The following is an 18,654-nucleotide window of genomic DNA, read 5'->3' on the forward strand; positions in this document are numbered from 1 at the left end:
ACTGATAATGCAAAAATTGAATCTAACTCGAGGACCCCTACATATTTTTAAACTGTGTGTCTACCCATCTCTTCTTGCCAGTCATGATTAATTTTGGAGAATTTTTTTAATAATGCATAAATCTCATCAGAGCTTTTCTCCAACACTTAACCTCCCATTGCAGCATCGACCACATTTTTTGTCTCTGGATGTAGCCCTTCAATGAAGGTATGAGCCAACACTTCATTCATCTGGTTGTGATAAGGACAATCTCTAAGCAGCCCCTTGAACCTCTCCCAAGCTGAATATAAAGACTCACCCGTCTTCTATTTAAAGGCGCCTATCTTACTTCTGATCTTTGCAGTTTTTCCTGAGGGGAAGAATCGTGCCAAAATATTTCTAGCCAGATCACTCCATGATGTAATATAGTTAGCCAGTTCCGCTTTCAACCACCTCTTTGCTTCGCCCAATAGAGAGAATGGAAACAGTGTGACCCTCACATAGTCCGGAGTGACTCCATTAGTGATATAATTGTCACTAATCTCCAAGAAGTTTAGAAAGTATTGTTGTGGATCCTTATGTGGAAGACCCATAAATTGCCTGTTTGTATGTAGCAGCTGGATCATGCTTTGTTTCAGCTCAAAGTGCGCAGTGATTCTGGGCTTTACAATGCTGGAGGTGAGATTAGCAAATCTAGGCATCGCCACCTCCTGAACAACCATATGTTGCTCGTCTGTCATGTCCACAAGTAGTTGAACAAGTGCTTGAACAAAATATTGTCCCTTTCTTCTCTCAACCTCATGTTAAATATTCTCTCAGGTTCTGGGTCAAAGCCTTGAAGTCTATCCTAGCTCCTGACCCTTTGCATTCAAAAAACGTTCCTGGGAGCAGAGCAACCAATAAGAAATGTTAGACTTGACGAAATAGACAACAAAAGTAAAAGCTAGTAAAGTAGTCAATATTCAAGTCCCCGGCAACGGCGCCAAAAATATGTTGCTCCCAAACGCACACGAGTATACGTGATCGTGCAAGTAATACAATGATAAGAAGAGTGTCGAACCCACAGAGACTTGTGTTAACTACCTACCAATTTCACTAAAATTGTTATTCAATCAAGTCAATCAGAGTTGAATAGTGTGATTATAACTAAGCAATGAATGTAACAGTAACTAATTAAACACGAAGAAAATGGTTGTTGAGAATTCAGTAGAGATAACATTCCAGGGTTGTGATCGATTTACCAATCCTATTGCGTTCTAATTAACTCTACCTCTCATACAATTCGCTCATGGTTACTAATTAATTGAGTAATTGCTCTTGTACCATTCTCCCGAATTACTACTCACCTACTCGAAATAGAATAATGCCTATATTCCTATGGAATCAATCTATTAAGAATGCATTAAGATTACGATATTTAATTAATCATGGTGACTAGGTATATTCCTATCCTAACCACAAATCCGCACCCCACTCAAAGTTAAGATCATGCTTTCTTTAATTCTTCTCTAATCTAAATGTAGCTTTCCTAAACATATCATAGATAGTAAATAGAACCTAACTGTTGGCCATACAATTAACCAATTAATCACAGAACTGAAGAAATAACCATATATTAGCGAACTATATTCAAGTTAAAATCAACTTCGAACAACAATATTCATGTCTAAATCTCAACCCCAGAATTTATGGGTTTTAGCCACTCATGATAAAGTTAAACAATTTCACAAGTGTTTGAATAGTTGAAAATACTAAGAAAGATGAAGAAAAACTGAGAATCCTTGCTCCCAAGTGTTCCGTGTGTGTGTTTTCCTCTCAAAGTGGCGTCTCCCTCTCCAAATAGGTTTAGACTTCTTTTTATACGAGTTGGGGGTATGTAGGGCCATCAAAATGTTGTCCCGAGAGAAATAGGAGAGTGACCCATCACTCAATGTCCAGGGTAGCGCGTCGCACTAGACCGGCGTTGAGCTATTGGCCAAAAATTGCAGGACTATTGATAGTAGGCTATATTTATGCAATTTAGACACTAGTTACACTCTAATTTAGCCGCACTTTATTGATATTTGAATGCTAAAAGATAACAAAATGCTCTAATTAAGAATTTGATGCTTTGCAGGAGCTACTTCAAGCTAGGAGGGAGCTAACGAGTGTTTTGGAGTCAACATGGAGTGTGAAAGGCCAATCGAAGGTTAGCCCGGTCAAAAAGGAGCGAGAAAAGTAAGCGAGCTGACCCCTCCAGGTGCGCGGCCGCGAATTGGTCCGCGAACTCAAGGCAGTGAGACAGTGGAAATCCGCGGCCGGATCCACGGTCGAATCCGCGGCCGCGGACGGGCGGACAAAAGCCAAACATGCAGGGTTAATTATGTAATTTTTTAGGCGACTAACCTAAACCTATATGAAGCCTAAACTCGCCCAGAAGTGAGAGATAGCAGGTTTTAGAAGATTTTAGAGGCAAGAACATGGGAGAGAAGACGAATAATTTCCTAAGAGTTTTCATCTTCTTCTTCATACTTCTATTTATTGATTATGAATTATTTTAGTGATTTGTTTTCCATTAGTATGAGTAGCTAAATCTATTATCTAGGGTTGATGGAACCAATTATTGGATGAAGTCTTGACTCTATTTTGTTATAATTGAGCTGTGTTTGTTCTATGATTGTTCAACTACGTATTGTATTGTGGTTAATTGGAAATGGCCCTTGATTAATCGTGTCTAGTTACCTTGTGTTGCTTGAGAAAGAACACTTGGTTAGATTATTGTTGAACAACACCACTTTTGGGTAAGTTAAGAGATTAATTACTTGAATTTAAAAGTGGAGTTAGAAATAACGAAGCTTTGGTGGGATAATTCTGAGTTGCATAAATTGTTAACTAGAGTAGTTCGAGAGAATGCTTCTAGTAAATTATCGTAATTGATCGAGAGATAATTATGGTAGCCCGAAACTCATAATCCTCATAGAGTATTACGGCGAGATTATAGCTAAAGAGTTAAGAATTAATCCGGCAATTGGGGAAATCAATAGCCCTAGATCCTTTTACCCTTGAATTCAATTTTAGTCTTGATTATTGCTAATTTTATTGTCATTTTTCCTTAGCTAAATAAATTTCATTGATTATTCATAAAACTCTTGCATCCGGAAGTTGTCTGAGCTTATCATTAGCATTATTTAAAGTTGTAGTAAATAGGTTAGTTCCCTGTGGGATTCGACTCTGGACTTGAACCGGGTTATATTTGCAGCGACCGCTTAGTCCTTTTTACAAGGCATAGTTGGGCGTGATCAAATTTTGGCATCGTTGCCGAGGAACTAACGGTGTTATTTATTACAACTTAGAAGAATTGCTAGGATTCTTAGTTTAGATCAATTTCTTATGGTGTTCAAATTTTTCCATTGAAATTCTCACGTTTGAATTCTCCTGTGACTCAGGTGTATGCCTAGAAGCTCTTCGAGGACTGGTGAACTTTTTGAAGGACTCTCAGACCCCGAGAAAGCATTCAGGGCATTAAATCAAGCTAACAAGAAGAACAAACAGTTACAACAAAAACACACACTCGAAATTGAAATGGACAACGTGGACGTGTCATCGAAAATAATCGGAATAGTCGGGTTGATCCAAACAATGGAGTGGTGGAACCTCTTGTGCCAAAAGCTGCTCTTTATGATTGGGCACAACCAACTGCTGATAACTTAGCCAACGCCATTGCTGTACCTCAGATACAAGCGGAGACATTCCAGATCACCAACAACATGCTGCATCTGTTGCAAAATAAGGGACTGTTCTCCGGGTCATACATTGAAGACCCAAAACAACATCTGAAGAATTTCCTATCAATATGTGTGACCCAAAGACAGCCGAATGTGACTCCTAAAGCCATTAAGCTATTACTGTTTCCATTCTCTGTGACTGAAGAGGCTCAAACTTGGCTGAATTCGCTCCCAATAAACTCCATTGCCACTTGGGAAGAATTAGTCAAACAGTTCTTAAACAAGTTTTATCCTCCCAACAAGACTGCAAGGCAGATTGATAAGATATTGCAGTTCAGTCAGAAACCAACTGAGACCTTGCAAGAAACCCGGGAAAGGTTGAAGGGTATGCTAGTGAAGTGTCCACACCATGGCATTCCAGATCAGATGCTGGGACAAAGATTCTACATGCGTTTAGCAGATAGTTTGAAGGCTAATGTAGATGCTTCAGCTGGGGGTGCATTTTCTAGCAAGACATTCATAGAGTGCAAGATTCTTCTTGACAAGATAACTCAAAATTCAGGCTGGATGGCTAGAGGTAAGACACTTACACCAATAGTGTATTCTGTTTCTCTTGACCCAAACAATTCCCATGCAGAGAACATAGCCACTCTCACGACTCAGATGAGCATACTGACAAAGAAAATTGATAAGATGGGTACAAAGCAAGTGCACATTGTTGATACAACAAATAGAGGATTGTGCACTCCTTGCATAAACCAGTCGTATGTGTGCTCGTGGAGTGGAGAGAATGACAACCAGGGCTTCAGAGAAGATATGAATTATGTTAATAATTTTGAAGGTCAGAGGAAAGGTGGGCAACAATGAGGACCAGCACCAAACCAGCAGTACAGACCCAACCTGCAACAACACAACCCCAATTCTGGAGGCGCACGACCACAAGGTCAAGTTGTGCCTTATCAAAGGCAACAAGGTTATAATCATCAGCACCAGCAACAGTTGGCCTACCAACAACCTCATCAACAACAGGACAACAACATGGTAGAAATCAGGGGTATGCTACAATAACTCATTGGAACAAATGGTAAGATGCAAGCAAAGTTAGCAGCACATGATTCAGCAATCAAAAGCATTGAAACTCAACTGGGACAGTTTTCTATGGCCTTGAACGATCGCCCCCAAGGAACATTGCATGCAGATACAAATATTAACCCAAAGGAACAGAACCCAAATCAGCTAATGACAGTGAGTCTCAGGAATGGAAGAGATTAGACAGAGAGCAAGAAGTTGCTCAATTTACGAGAGAGACTACGCCGACTACGCCAACTACACCAGTTACATTAGAGGCAGATGAGTCAGCAGAGCTCACCGAGGTTGTAATTGAACAAGCACAGGTTGACAAGGGTAAGGAGAAGGACGGTGAACAAGTCTCAGAACAGGTGACACCTCTTATGCCAGAAGCTTCCAACAAAGAAAAGACATCAAGCAGTGGACAAAGGTTGACTTCTGCACCATTCCCTCAAAGATTGGCAAAACAAAAGAAAGATGATCAATACAGGAAATTCATGGAAATGCTTCGACAAATTCAATTGAATATTCCACTGATGGATGCTTTGAGGGAAATGCCAGGGTATCCAAAAATGATGAAGGACCTGATGTCGTGGAAATTTGACTTCCAGGACCTGTCCACTGTAACTCTGACACAGACCTGCAGTGTGGTAGTGACAAGACCTATGGCCCAAAAGGTGTTTGATCCAGGTAGCTTCACTATCCCATGCACTATTGGGAGTTATGCTTTTGCTAAAGCATTATGTGACTTGGGAGCCAGCATAAACGTGATGCCCTTGGCAATCTATACAAAATTGGGCATTGGCAGAGCTAGACCAACCTCAATGTTATTGCAACTGGTTGATCGCACAGTCAAAAGACCAACAGGAATTCTTGATGATGTGCTTGTGCAAGTGGGAAAATTTGTATTTCTTGCAGACTTTGTTATTCTTGACTGTCAGGTGGATGAAGAGATACCCATCATTCTGGGAAGGCCATTCTTAGCCACTGGGAGAGCATTAATTGATTGTGAGACTGGAGAGTTGAAAATAAGGTTGAACAATGAAAAATAATATTCAACGTTCAACAATCCATGAGGAGACCTAGTGAATTTGCAAAATGCTCACTAGTGGAGGCCGTGGATGTGATACTGCAAGAAGAGGATGAGACCCTTAATGTCAAAGATCCACTAGAAGCCTGCTTGATGAATTTGGAAGAGATGGACGGTGAAGGGTTGGCAGAGTGGGTCATGGCTCTCGAAGGTCAAGGATTTTGGAAAAGGGAACCTCAGTTCGAGCCCCTACGCTTAGAAGAGAGAGCAACACCACCTGCAAAACCATTAATAGAGGAGCCACCACAACTGGACTTGAAACCGCTTCCAGCCCACCTCAGGTATGCCTTCTTGGGGCCTAATTCTACTTTGCCTGTTATTATATCATCTGGTTTACTAGCTGTGCAGGTAGAGCAACTATTGTAGGTATTGCAAGAATGTAAGACTGCAATTGGTTGGACCATGGCAGACATAAAGGGTATCAGCCCAGCCTTTTGCATGCACAAAATTTTTCTGGAAGAGGGGCACAAACCTTCCAGGGAACATCAACGACGGCTGGACCCGAATATGAAGGAAGTAGTAAAGAAGAAAATGATCAAGTGGTTGGATGCGGGTATCATCTTCCCCATCTCTGACAGCAACTGGGTCAGTCCTTTCTAATGTGTGCCAAAAAAGGGAGGAATGACGGTCGTACAAAATGAGAATAACGAGTTGATCTCTACTCGTACAGTCACGGTGTGGTGGATCTGCATGGACTATCGGAAATTGAACACAGTCACTCGAAAGAACCATTTCCCATTGCCTTTCATTGACCAAATGTTGGACAAGTTAGCTGGGCGGTCCCACTTCTGTTTCTTGGATGGATACTCGGGGTATAACCAGATCTCAATAGCCCCGGAAGACAAAGATAAAACATCCTTCACTTGTCCATATGGAATCTTTGCCTTTCGGAGAATGCCCTTTGGACTTTGCAATGCACCGGCTACATTCCAACGATGCATGTTAGCTATTTTCACTAACATGGTGGAGGATATTATGGAGGTGTTTATGGATGATTTCTCCGTGGTAGGGGATTCATTTGAAGATTGTCTTCACAACTTAAGAAGAGTGCTCAAAAGATGTGTGGAGACAAATCTGGTGCTAAATTGGGAAAAGTGCCATTTTATGGTACAAGAAAGAATAGTGTTGGGGCATCGAGTGTCCAACAAGGGCATTGAAGTCGACCATGCCAAGGTTGATGCGATTGAGAAGCTGCCACCGCCCATTTTGGTAAATGTAGTGAGAAGTTTCCTTGGGCACGCCGGGTTCTATAAGCGATTCATTAGAGATTTTTCCAAAATTGCTAACCTCTTATGTAAGCTGCTTGAAAAGGATCAGCCCTTTGTGTTTTCTAATGATTGCAGGTTGGTTATTGAGGAGCTGAAGAAGAGATTGGTGACTGCACCCATCATAGTGACACCCAACTAGGAGCAACCGTTCGAGCTCATGTGCGATGCCAGTGATTATGCTATATGAGCAGTCTTGGGGCAACGCAAAGACAAGATGATACATCCAATTTACTATGCAAGTAGGACGCTCAGTAGTGCATAACTCAATTACACTGTAACGGAAAAGGAAATGCTGGCTGTAGTGTTTGCCTTCGATAAATTCAGGTCGTACTTAATTGGTTCAAAAGTTATTGTTTATACTGACCATGCAGCAATTAGGTACTTGATTGCAAAGAAGGAGTCAAAGCCACGCTTGATTCACTGGGTTCTTTTGCTACAAGAATTCGATCTGGAAATCCATGACAGAAAGGGGACGGACAATCAAGTGGCAGACCACCTCTCAAGATTGGAAGGAGTTGAAAAGAGAATGGAGGTGGAAGACATAACAGAGATATTCCTGGATGAACAGTTACTTGTTGTGACAATGGAGGAGACGCCATGGTATGCTGATATTGCTAACTATTTAGCAAGCGGTATTGTACCTTATGAACTCCCCTCAATTCAAAAGAAAACGTTCTTCCACGATTGTCGAGCCTATTATTGGGACGAACCTCTATTGTTTAAAATATGTGTATATAACATGATCCGGTGGTGTATCCCCGAGAAAGATCAACCTTCTGTTTTGCAGGCTTGCCATGCTTCACCATATGGTGGACACTTTGGAGGAATCCGAATAGCAACAAAAGTGTTGGAATCGGGATTGTATTGGCCTACCCTATTCAAGGATGCCCATGCTTGGGTCAAAAGTTGCGATAAATGCCAAAAGAATAGGCAACATATCTCGCCGTCACGAGATGCGATGACCACAATTCAAGAGGTGGAGGTTTTTGACATGTGGGGGATCGACTTTATGGGTTCGTTTGTCAGCTCGTATGGTAACAAATATATATTGGTAGCGGTTGACTAAGTCTCTAAGTGGGTGAAACGGTGGCTCTCCCAACCAATGATGCAAAAGGGGTAACAATTTTCCTAAAGAAAAACATCTTCACACGTTTTGGCACCTCGAGAGCTATAATCAGTGATGGTGGAACTCATTTTTGCAAAAGAGCATTCGCACATCTGTTGGAAAAGTATGGAGTTCGCCACAAAGTAGCCACACCGTACCACCCACAGACGAGCGGGCAAGTTAAAGTGTCCAATAGAGAAATTAAAAGTGTCCTGACAAAGACTGTGAATGCAACAAGGACTGATTAGGTGAAAAAGCTGGATGATGCATTATGGGCGTACCACACAATATTCAAAACTCTAATTGGTATGTCACCATACAAGTTGGTGTTTGGAAAGGCATGCCACCTTCCGGTAGAGCTCGAAAAGCACTTTGGGCACTACGGCAGTTGAATCTGGATATAGAGACCGCAGGCACCAGCAGAGTCACTGAGTTACATGAGCCCGAGGAATTCAGGTTCCATGCATTTGAGAATGCTAGATTATACAAAGAAATGATGAAAATGATCCATGATAAGCACATCTTAGATCGGAACTTCAAGCTCGGAGATCTAGTGTTGTTATACAACTCGAGATTGAGATTGTTTTCGGGTAAGTTGAAGTCCCGATGGTCAAGACCCTTCAGAGTGGTGCAAGTGTTCTCAAGTGGAGCTGTAGAGATTGAATCCGAAGATGGGACAAACAAGTTCACGGTAAATGGGCAAAAGTTGAAACATTACCTTGGAATGGTCGAAAAGAAAGGGGATAAAGTGGTGATAACTTTGGAAGAGCCCCAGTACGCGAACGATGAGTGATAATGAAAGCATGCGTCGTGATGCAACGTTAAATCAGGCGTTTCCTGGGAGGCAACCCATGGTTTGTTGTAAATCATTGTGCCGCAATGTTAACTTAGGCGCTTTTTGGGAGGCAACCCATTATTTTCTTACTTTGGTTGTTGTAATTGATTTTGAATGACTTTGACCGATCTACTTGTGTGCATGGCAAATATTATGCGCATTGGAAGGATTCGGGGGTCGAAATTAACCCGTGAATAGGTAAAAATGCAGCAAAGACAAATATTGGCTGGAGACGGAGATCCGCGGCCGCGGATATGGCCGCGGATTTTGGCCTGTGTTCTGCCCCCCGTCCGCGACCGTGGATTGGGGCATGGATTTTTGGTCCCCCTCTGCCCAGAATCCGCAGCCGCGAATTGGACCGCGGATCTGGGCACGGATATGGGGCGTGTCTAGGTAAGTTTTGTTTTTTTAATTTTTAGTCAAATGTTTTTTTTATGTTCCCTAACTTAACCTCACTTCCCCCACTTCTCTTATTTCCTTCCTAATTTCAAGCCCCCAAACCCTTCTCCTTCCCCCCACAACTAAAACACCCCCTCCCTTCCCCTATATTTTCCTTTAAACACAAGACTCTTCTCCTTCCTTCTCTTCTCCACTCAACTAATCTCCAACCTCCGTTCTTCTCAAGATCTCCAAGTAAGTACATGATTTTATTCCTCTTTCTTAGTATTTTTCTTTTTTTCTTTTCAGTGATTTTTTTTCCAATCTTTTCCCTTGCTATTGTATGTATAGGGTAGTAAAATCATAGGTGCTTTTGTCTGGAATTTGGATTGTGGTTTATATGTGGCATATGGAGGCTATTTGAATTGGTTGATTTGGGGGAAGCCATTGTTGGGTTTGTGAGGAATGGTAGTCTAATTGGGTCTTTGGGTGAATTGGGGGACATATGTACACTACCTGTTTGTTGATTTGCCTTAATGAGTGTTGAATATAAATTGTGCGAGTGAAGTCTGAGTAACCGCCATTAGGTCACATATTCCGCTCTCCACTGATAGTAGTATTTATTGTGTAGGTAAGATACAACCTTCAAGGAAGAGACGCGCTACTGGGGCCTCATCAAGTGGTCATGAAGGCTCATCTCGGGGACGGGCACTGGCCAGTGCAGCCCAGTTTGATCGTACCATGTTTGTCTCCAGAGCTGCCCAAGACCGTTTCAGTTTGAGGCCACTAAAAAACCTGTACCGGAAAGGGTTATTGACAACGCGTCCCTCCAGGATGAGTGCCCTAATATGTATCGGGAGTTGATCAGGTGCAGATTGGACATCTTTTTCGAAAAGCCGAAGGAGGGTAACTTGATGCTTGTCCGGGAGTTCTATGCCAACTACCCTGAACATGAGGATAGAATATGCACTGTGCGACACACGAGGGTGGATGCCTCGATAGAAGCCATCAGGAGAGTGTATCTATTGCCTGAATTCAATGGGGAGGAGGATTTCTATGATGCTTACAGGAGAGAACCCATCACATGGAACATGTTTTTCAGAACTATCTGTGCACCAGACAAAGAGGTAGTGTGGGTTGTGCCGGGATCGAAGCTACACTCTACCTCACTCACTTTTGAAGAAAAGTGCTGGTTGTACATCATCAACAGTCGCTTGCTGCCATCCCACAACACCTCAGAGGTAAATGGTCCGAGAGCTGCCTTGATCTGGTGCTTCATGAATGGCCACGACTTTGATGTGGCCAAGGTTATTCAGTCTGAGATGTTCGTCCGTTCACCACAGAAGAGGTATGGTTTTTTTCCCCTCTCTGATCACTAGATTGTGCCGGGCAGCGAGGGTGCTTGAGAACCCAAATACGGATGGCATGGTAAAGAAAGAAGCAAAGTTTCGGGCAGACAAAGTGACCATCGGGAAAGACCCGGTGGCACCAGGGGCAACTTATAGTGATGATTCTAATTAGTCGGAAGAGGGCGATGAAGGGCAGGAGGAGGTTGAACCTGCCTCACCCCCACAGGAACAAGCTGCAGTGCCTGAAGGACCATCCCAGGTCAGACGGAGTACACGGATGACAACCTTAGAACAAGACATAGTAGGACTGCGCACTTCCGTCATGGAGTTGGGGGCTAGAGTTGATACTTTGGCCACCCAAAATGCGAAGTCAGAAAAGAAAATCATGGGCTGACTATGTGTGCTGGGGAGAGCATGTCATCTCGACCCTGGCACTGTCTCCGATCAAGACTGATCCATCAGGGAAGTTCCTTTACCTCGCATTACTTTACTTTGTATAACATGGGGACATGCCATCTTTTTAAGTGTGGGGTGGGGGATACTTTGTTATATGTTGTATGTAGATAGTTTCGTAGTTTATTTGTATAAATCAATTTCGACTTGGCCCGACGATGGATATCATTCGACGGGTTTCTTGAGGGACTAAAGTCGAAAGAAAAAAAAAGAAAAAAAAGAGAGATTTTCTTTTGTAGTAGTGTATCAATTCCCCATTGGTTTTTCTTTAAACCACGGTTCTTTTCCAAGGGTTTTATTTGAACCGGGTGTAGTTAGATTTTTATTTTTAGTTAGGAACTTATGGGCTATGGGAAGAATTAGAATATGATCCCTTAATTTCATAATGCCTTGAATATATTGGTTACTTTAGTGTGACGCATAGGCTCATTTGTTGACTCTTGTAAGAAAGCCTTCAAATGTATGTTCTTAATTTGGCTTAAGTACCCTGATCTGAGTGTTTGATGATCTAATCTGGAATGAGTCATGTGCTCTGTGTGTGTGAGGCTTGTTATATTCTATGCACGACATTTAACGCCTAGAACTTGTCCCGTGTGTCTGCAAAGCGAAATGGTAGTCTTGTTTAGTCTGAAAAGTGATATAGGCATTTCTTTGTTGAACCATATATATATATATATATATATATATATATATATATATGTACACACACATACTCCACCCACGCCGTAGTCTTGTTTAATCTGAGAAGCGATATAGGCATTTCTTTGTTGAACCATATATACACATACTCCACCCACCTATTTGCTATGTACCATAGTTAACCCCGTTGAGCCTGTAATCTTGTTTCCTTGGCAACCACATTACAAGCCCTATCCCTTATTTGAATTGACCATCATTTTGAACCCTTTACCTCTCGTAAGCACTTAAAATACTATGAATTTACAAAGAATATAGTGTGGGGTAGTTGGTGGAGCTTTTGAGTGGAACTAGGGAAATAAGGAGAAAGGTATATCTTGTTGGAAAAGCCACTTGTTCTTAAAAAAAGAAGAAGAGAAGAACATTGTTAATAGTGTATTATGTTGATTGGTAATAATTCTTTGGTGGCTTTTAGGGTGATTGTGCTCAAAGAAGAAGTGTGGGATGGTATATGTGGTGTTAAAGATGAAAATATTGGTTTAACTTAGGTGTGGACTTGATTGTAAAATAAATATATTTAAGTATTTAGGGAGGTGTAGTCACTATTATATCCAAATATATCCTACCCAACCTGCATCCTACATTACATCCAAATAAAGTCCTACTTGATCCTAGACTGAGTGAGCTCAATTAGTAGAGTCGTACACTACGGGCAAGCCTATGGTACGTTTTCTGTGGCACAAGAATGTCATTTCTGAGGGTGAGTGAATTCTGTTCCTTTTAAAGTTCCTCAGTGTGTGTGAATTTTACTGATTATGAAATGAGTCTCTTTTGTTGTGAGAAAGCACTTGATTCATGAAGGAGAGGTAAGTCTGGACCTATGAATTAGAGTAAGTAAGCCGGTTAGGAACATTGCGTGGCTAGAGGGAGTCAACTCTTGAGGTGTAGATGTTACACTAATGTTCTCAATTAATGTGAAATATTCTTGGTGTGACGAGTAGGGAAGTCGCTCAGTGAAGTTAGGCCTCTTAGAATGTGGTTTGATTGCTCGGGGACGAGCAATGGTTTAAGTGTGGGGTGTTGATAGTAGGCTATATTTATGCAATTTAGACACTAGTTACACTCTAATTTAGCCGCACTTTATTGATATTTGAATGCTAAAAGATAACAAAATTCTCTAATTAAGAATTTGATGCTTTGCAGGAGCTACTCCGAGCTAGGAGGGAGCTAACGAGTGTTTTGGAGTCAACATGGAGTGTGAAAGGCCAATCGAAGGTTAGCCCGGTCGAAAAGGAGCGAGAAAAGCAAGCGAGACAACCCATCCAGGTGTGCGGCCATGAAGTGGGCCACAAATTGGTCCGCAAACTCCAGGCAGTGGAAATCTGCGGCCGGATCCGTGGTCGAATCCGCGGCCGCGGACTGGCGGATGAAAGCCAAACACGCAGGGTTAATTATATAATTTCCTAGGCGACTAACCTAAACCTATATGAAGCCTAAACTCGCCCAGAAGTCAGAGATTGCTGGTTTTAGAAAATTTTAGAGGCAAGAACAAGGGAGAGAAGACGGATAATTTCCTAAGAGTTTTCATCTTCTTCTTCATACTTCTATTTGTTGATTATGAATTATTTTAGTGATTTGTTTTCCATTAGTATGAGTAGCTAAATCTATTATCTAGGGTTGATGGAACCAATTGTTGGATGAAGTCTTGACTTTATTTTATTATAATTGAGCCGTGTTTGTTCTATGATTGTTCAACTACGTATTATATTGTAGTTAATTGGAAGGGCCCTTGAATAATCATGTCTAGTTACCTTGTGTTGCTTGAGAAAGAACACTTGGTTAGATTGTTGTTGAACAACACCACTTTTGGGTAAGTTAAGAGATTAATTACTTGAATTTAAAAGTGGGGTTAGAAATAACGAAGCTTTGGTGGGATAATTCTAAGTTGCATAAATTGTTAACTAGAGTAGTTCGAGAGAATGCTTCTAGTAAATTATCGTAATTGATCGAAAGATAATTACGGTAGCCCAGAACTCATAATCCTCATAGAGTATTACGGCAATATTATAGCTAAAGAGTTAAGAATTAATCCGGCAATTGGGGAAATCAATAGCCCTAGATCCTTTTACCCTTGAATTCAATTTTAGTCTTGATTACTGCTAATTTTATTGTCATTTTTCCTTAGCTAAATAAATTTCACTGATTATTCATAAAACTCTTGCATCCGGAAGTTGTCTGAGCTTATCATTAGCATTATTTAAAGTTGTAGTAAATAGGTTAGTTCCCTGTGGGATTTGACTCCGGACTTGAACCGGGTTATATTTGCAGCGACCACTTAGTCCTTTTTACAAGGCATAGTTGGGCGTGATCAACTGTAATTTGCGCCACGGATAGGGCGATGCACTACCTTGGGTGCTACACTGGTCCATTTTTTTCTTTTGTTCTCTTTTTGCTTCAGATCCTATACTTTCGTCCCGCATTGCCTCCGGGTGAGTCCTACACATAAAAATACCACGAATTAGAATATATTATTACATTATACATATGAAATCCACAAAACATGAGTAAAATGCGAGGCAATATGCATATAAATATACATACTTTAAGCCGAATATCAGCAACCCAAGAAAAATTATCCATTTTTTCTCTTTGGGTATAGTTCACACCTTTCTTCAATATCTTAACACCCATATAACAAAAAGACAATATATAATCCCTAGGCAAGCTTCAATAGTCAAAGTCTAAGGTCTTATAGCAAATTCAAGAAATCTTGAAAGAGGGAAAAACACAAGAATGAACAGTAGATCTAAAATCGATGAAATGGTAAAACCCAACTGAAAGAGATTGAAATTTTAAGGGTACCCACAATTTGAAAATGTGGATATAGATACTCATATGGATAGGAATTGTAAAAATAGAGGAACCTAGGGTTTCATTTCTTATTTTCTATTCCTGAAATAATTGAATAGCAAAAATGGGCCAATAAATGATAGTAAATGCTTAAATTTGTACTATTATGCTTATAATTTAAGAAAATTATAATGGAGAAATGAATATAGAAGGAACATTGAGAAAAAAGAACCTCTGACAGTTTTAGAGAAAAGAAATGAGGAGACTGGCTGGCTACATGCAAAGCTTTGTGAGTAATTTATGTTTGTTTGTTTGCTTGCTTGCTTGTTTTTTCTTAGTTTGATATGTAAGGATTTATTTCCTTCAATGAAAATGGTAAAAGGAACCTGGTCACCTTTCAAAGTTCGGTGAACAAGACCCAGATTGATTACCTTCTCTATAGGAAATGCGATAAAGGTCTATGCACTTATTGCAAGGTCATCCCGATGAGAACCTCATGACCCCGCATTGGCTTCTGGTTATGGACCTTGAGATCAAGAGGAGTAGGAGGACAAGGGCGGTGTGTAGGCAACCTAGGATCAATTAGGGTAACTTGACTAAGGACAAAGCCCAGGAGTTGGGGGAGAGGTTGTTGGCTATGAGGGCATGTAGGAGGAGGGGGGATGCGACTAGGATGTGGACCACGACAACGGATTGCATTAGGGAAGATACTTGAGATATTTTAGGGGTCACGAAGGGTTATTCTGGGGGTCATAGAGGGGACTGGTGGTAGAATGGAGAGGTCCAAGGTAAGTTGGATGCCAAGAAAGCAGCTTACTTGAAGCTTGTGGAGAGCACAGACGAGGAGGATAAAAGGTCATATCGGGAGCATTATAAGAAGGCAAAGAAAGAGACGAAGTTAGTAGTAACGACAACCATGACCGCGACGTTTGGACGTCTATACGAGGAACTCGGGGGCAGGGGCAAGGACAAGAAGCTATTCCGGTTGGCCAAAGTAAGGGATAAGAAGGCCCGGGACTTGGACCAAGTGAAGTGCATCAAAGACGAGGACGACAAAGTATTAATGGACAAGGCACATATTAGACAAAGATGACAGACTTACTTCTATAAATTGTTTAACAAGGAGGGGAACAGAAGCATCGTGCTGGGTGAGTTGGAGCACTCCGAGAGCCAGCGTGATTATGGGTATTGTAGGTGTATTAAGGCAGAAGAGGTGGAGAGGGCGATGCATAAGATGAGCAGGGGCAGAGCTACGGGACCAGACGAAATCCCGATGGAACTTTGGAAGAATACGGGCCGAGCTGGCTTGGAATTTTTTACTGAGTTATTTAATGTTATTTTTAAGACAAAGAGGATGCCTGAAGAATGGAGGTGGATAACGATGGTTCCATTGTACAAGAACAAGGGCGATATCCAAAATTTCAATAACTAGGGGGTATAAAGTTGTTGAGCCACACTATGAAGGTTTGGGAGAGGGTGGTGGAAGCCAAGGTGAGGAGGAGCGTGTCTATTTTTGAAAACCAGTTCGGATTCATGTCGGGGCGTTCGACGACATAAGCTATCCACTTGGTGAGGAGACTAGTGGAGCAGTATAGGGAGAGTAAGGACTTGCATATAGTAATCATTGACCTTAAAAAAACATACGATAAAGTCCCGAGGGAGGTTCTGTGGAGGTGCATGGAGGTTAGCAGCATCCCGGTAGTGTACACTAGGATAATTAAGTATATGTACGATGGTGCTAAGTCTCGAGTGAGGTCTGTGGGAGGAGACTCGGAACACTTTCTAGTTATGATGGGGCTGTATCAGGGATCGGCTCTTAGCCCATTCCTATTTTCCATAGCGATGGACGTGCTGACGCGGCACATCCAAGGGGAGATGTCATGGTGCATGTTGTTTGCAGATGATATATTGTTGATAGACGAGACACGAGGCGGGGTTATTGCGAGGTTGGAGGTTTGGAGATAGACCTTGAAGTCTAAAGGTTTCAAGTTGAGCAGGACCAAGACAAAGTACTTGGAGTGCAAATTCAATGACGGGACCCTTGAAGCAGATATGGATGTGAAAATAAATACTCAAGTCATCCCCAAGAGAAGTAGTTTCAAGTATCTCGGATCTTTTATATAGGGTAACAGGGAGATCGACGAGGATGTCATGCACCGTATTGGAGTGGGATGGATGAAGTGGAGGCTTGCATCTGGTGTTCTATGTGATAAGAATGTGCCGCCAAAACTTAAGGGCAAATTTTACAGAGTGGTGGTTCGATCGATCCTGCTATATGGGGCTGAGTGTTGGCCAGTCAAGAGCTCCCATGTGTAGAAGATGAAAGTAGTAAAAATGAGCATGTTGAGATGGATGTGTGGATGTACCAGGAGGGATAAGATTAGGAATGAAATTATTTGGGAAAAAGTGGGATTGGCTTTTGTGGAGGACAAGATGCGGGATTTGAGGCTGAGATGAATCGGTCATGTTAAGAGGAGAAGCATTGACGCTCATGTTAGCAGGTGTGAGAGGTTGACCATGGCGGCTTTGAGAAGAGGTCGAGGCAGACTAATAAGTACTGGGGAAAGGTGATTAGGCAGGACATGGCGCGACTTCAACTCACTAAGGACATGACATTTGATTAGCACTTGATTAGGGTAGACAGTTAGTAGGTGATAAATGGGGATTTTGACAACTTATTAGCACCTTTTTGCTTTAGTTTTAGTCCAAAAGCATTTAATTGTGTTTCCGAAAATGGATGAAATATGCTTAATTGCAAGAATAGTAGAAAATAAGCCCCTAAGATGAAATTCAACTCAAGAAGGAGTGATCTGAACTCAAGGACACAAAAAGGCACAGAAGCTCAGAAGTGCAGACCGCAGATTTTCATCTGCGGCCGCAGAACATGGGCAAGAGAAAAAGTTCAGAGAACTTGCATCTCAAGTTCAACATAAGTGCGGCCACAGAAGAACAGCTACTCGGTCGCAGTCACATTTGTGCGGTCCGCAAAAGAGCAATGTGTGGCCGCACTCAGAAATGCGCGGACCGTAGAAAGAGAGAAGTGCGGTCACAGTTCAGAATTATGTGGCCGCAGGTTTCCATTCCTGTCAGGCTGAAGTAAAGTGTGGACCGCACATGGAATTGTGCGGCCGCAGAACCTCCGAAAGGGCATTTTTGTCCGAAAATTTCAGGACTGTATAAATAGAAGAGTTTCACTTTTTTAGGTCAAGTTTTGACATCAGCAGCTATAGTTGACGTTTTCTTTTACTCTTTTTAGTAGTTTTTGCTATTTTGAGCTTTTTAAATATTGATTTCATCATTTTAATTATCAATATGGGTTTAACTATCACTTCTTCTTCTTCTTCTTCTTCTTCTTTTTCTTTCAATTTAAGCATGAGTAGCTAGATTTTCACTAGGGTTGTGACCCAACCCTAATAGGTGTTTGATTTATTGCTTTTTTGTGGTTGGGTGTTGATTATCTAGCCTAGTTCTTGTTTTTATGCAAAGAATTAATGGTTGCAAATATTATTTCATGCCTATTTGACTTGGTCTCTACTTGAGAAAGAGAGACTTAGTCTAGAAAAACTTGGCTAGCAAGAAATTGGGTTTATCGAGAGATTGATAAGCCCAATTAAAGGGTTGAACCTAGAGATAGTAAAACTCGACTTGAGCTTATCATCAACTGTTTTGTTCAATACCCATTTGGACATGAGAAAGCTAAATTGGGCAAAATCACTCTCTGACCGAAAGGTATTGAGTGGGTACTTGGGTGTTGATAGCTATAATATACCCCGACCAATAAAACAAGTTTTAAAGTTTACAACCCATTAGGCGAACACCTAGGTGAAGGTCATAGCCCTAGGCCTTTCATATCATTTGAAAAACAACCAAAAACACTTTTCTATTTTAAATTTTTAGTTTGTAGTCTTCGTTTAAATTAGACCTAGAAACAACCCAAAT

At 41.5% G+C, this 18,654-nt stretch overlaps 1 protein-coding gene and 1 non-coding gene across 2 annotated transcripts; both read left to right on the top strand.

Moving 5' to 3' along the window:
* The first annotated feature begins 231 nt into the window (after positions 1-231).
* LOC142164429 (small nucleolar RNA R71) lies at positions 232-338 on the top strand. Its single transcript, XR_012695200.1, has one exon. It is a non-coding gene; the product is annotated as a small nucleolar RNA R71 (small nucleolar RNA).
* A 794-nt stretch (positions 339-1,132) lies between these two features.
* LOC142163894 (uncharacterized) lies at positions 1,133-5,803 on the top strand. Its single transcript, XM_075221047.1, has 6 exons — positions 1,133-1,144; positions 2,096-2,196; positions 3,405-3,509; positions 3,581-4,524; positions 4,908-5,212; positions 5,363-5,803. The coding sequence occupies exons 1-6, from the start codon at positions 1,133-1,135 to the stop codon at positions 5,801-5,803; spliced, it is 1,908 nt and encodes a 635-aa protein (XP_075077148.1).
* Positions 5,804-18,654: the final 12,851 nt, after the last annotated feature.

Source organism: Nicotiana tabacum, chromosome 9 (assembly GCF_000715075.1).
Source record: "Nicotiana tabacum cultivar K326 chromosome 9, ASM71507v2, whole genome shotgun sequence".
Classification (NCBI taxonomy): domain Eukaryota; kingdom Viridiplantae; phylum Streptophyta; class Magnoliopsida; order Solanales; family Solanaceae; genus Nicotiana; species Nicotiana tabacum.

Coding starts and splice junctions, on each gene's coding strand:
- LOC142163894 (XM_075221047.1), top strand. Junction 2,197..3,404: donor GTCAAAAAGGAGCGAGAAAA/GTAAGCGAGCTG, acceptor CCTGTGACTCAG/GTGTATGCCTAGAAGCTCTT. Junction 3,510..3,580: donor GCTAACAAGAAGAACAAACA/GTTACAACAAAA, acceptor TAATCGGAATAG/TCGGGTTGATCCAAACAATG.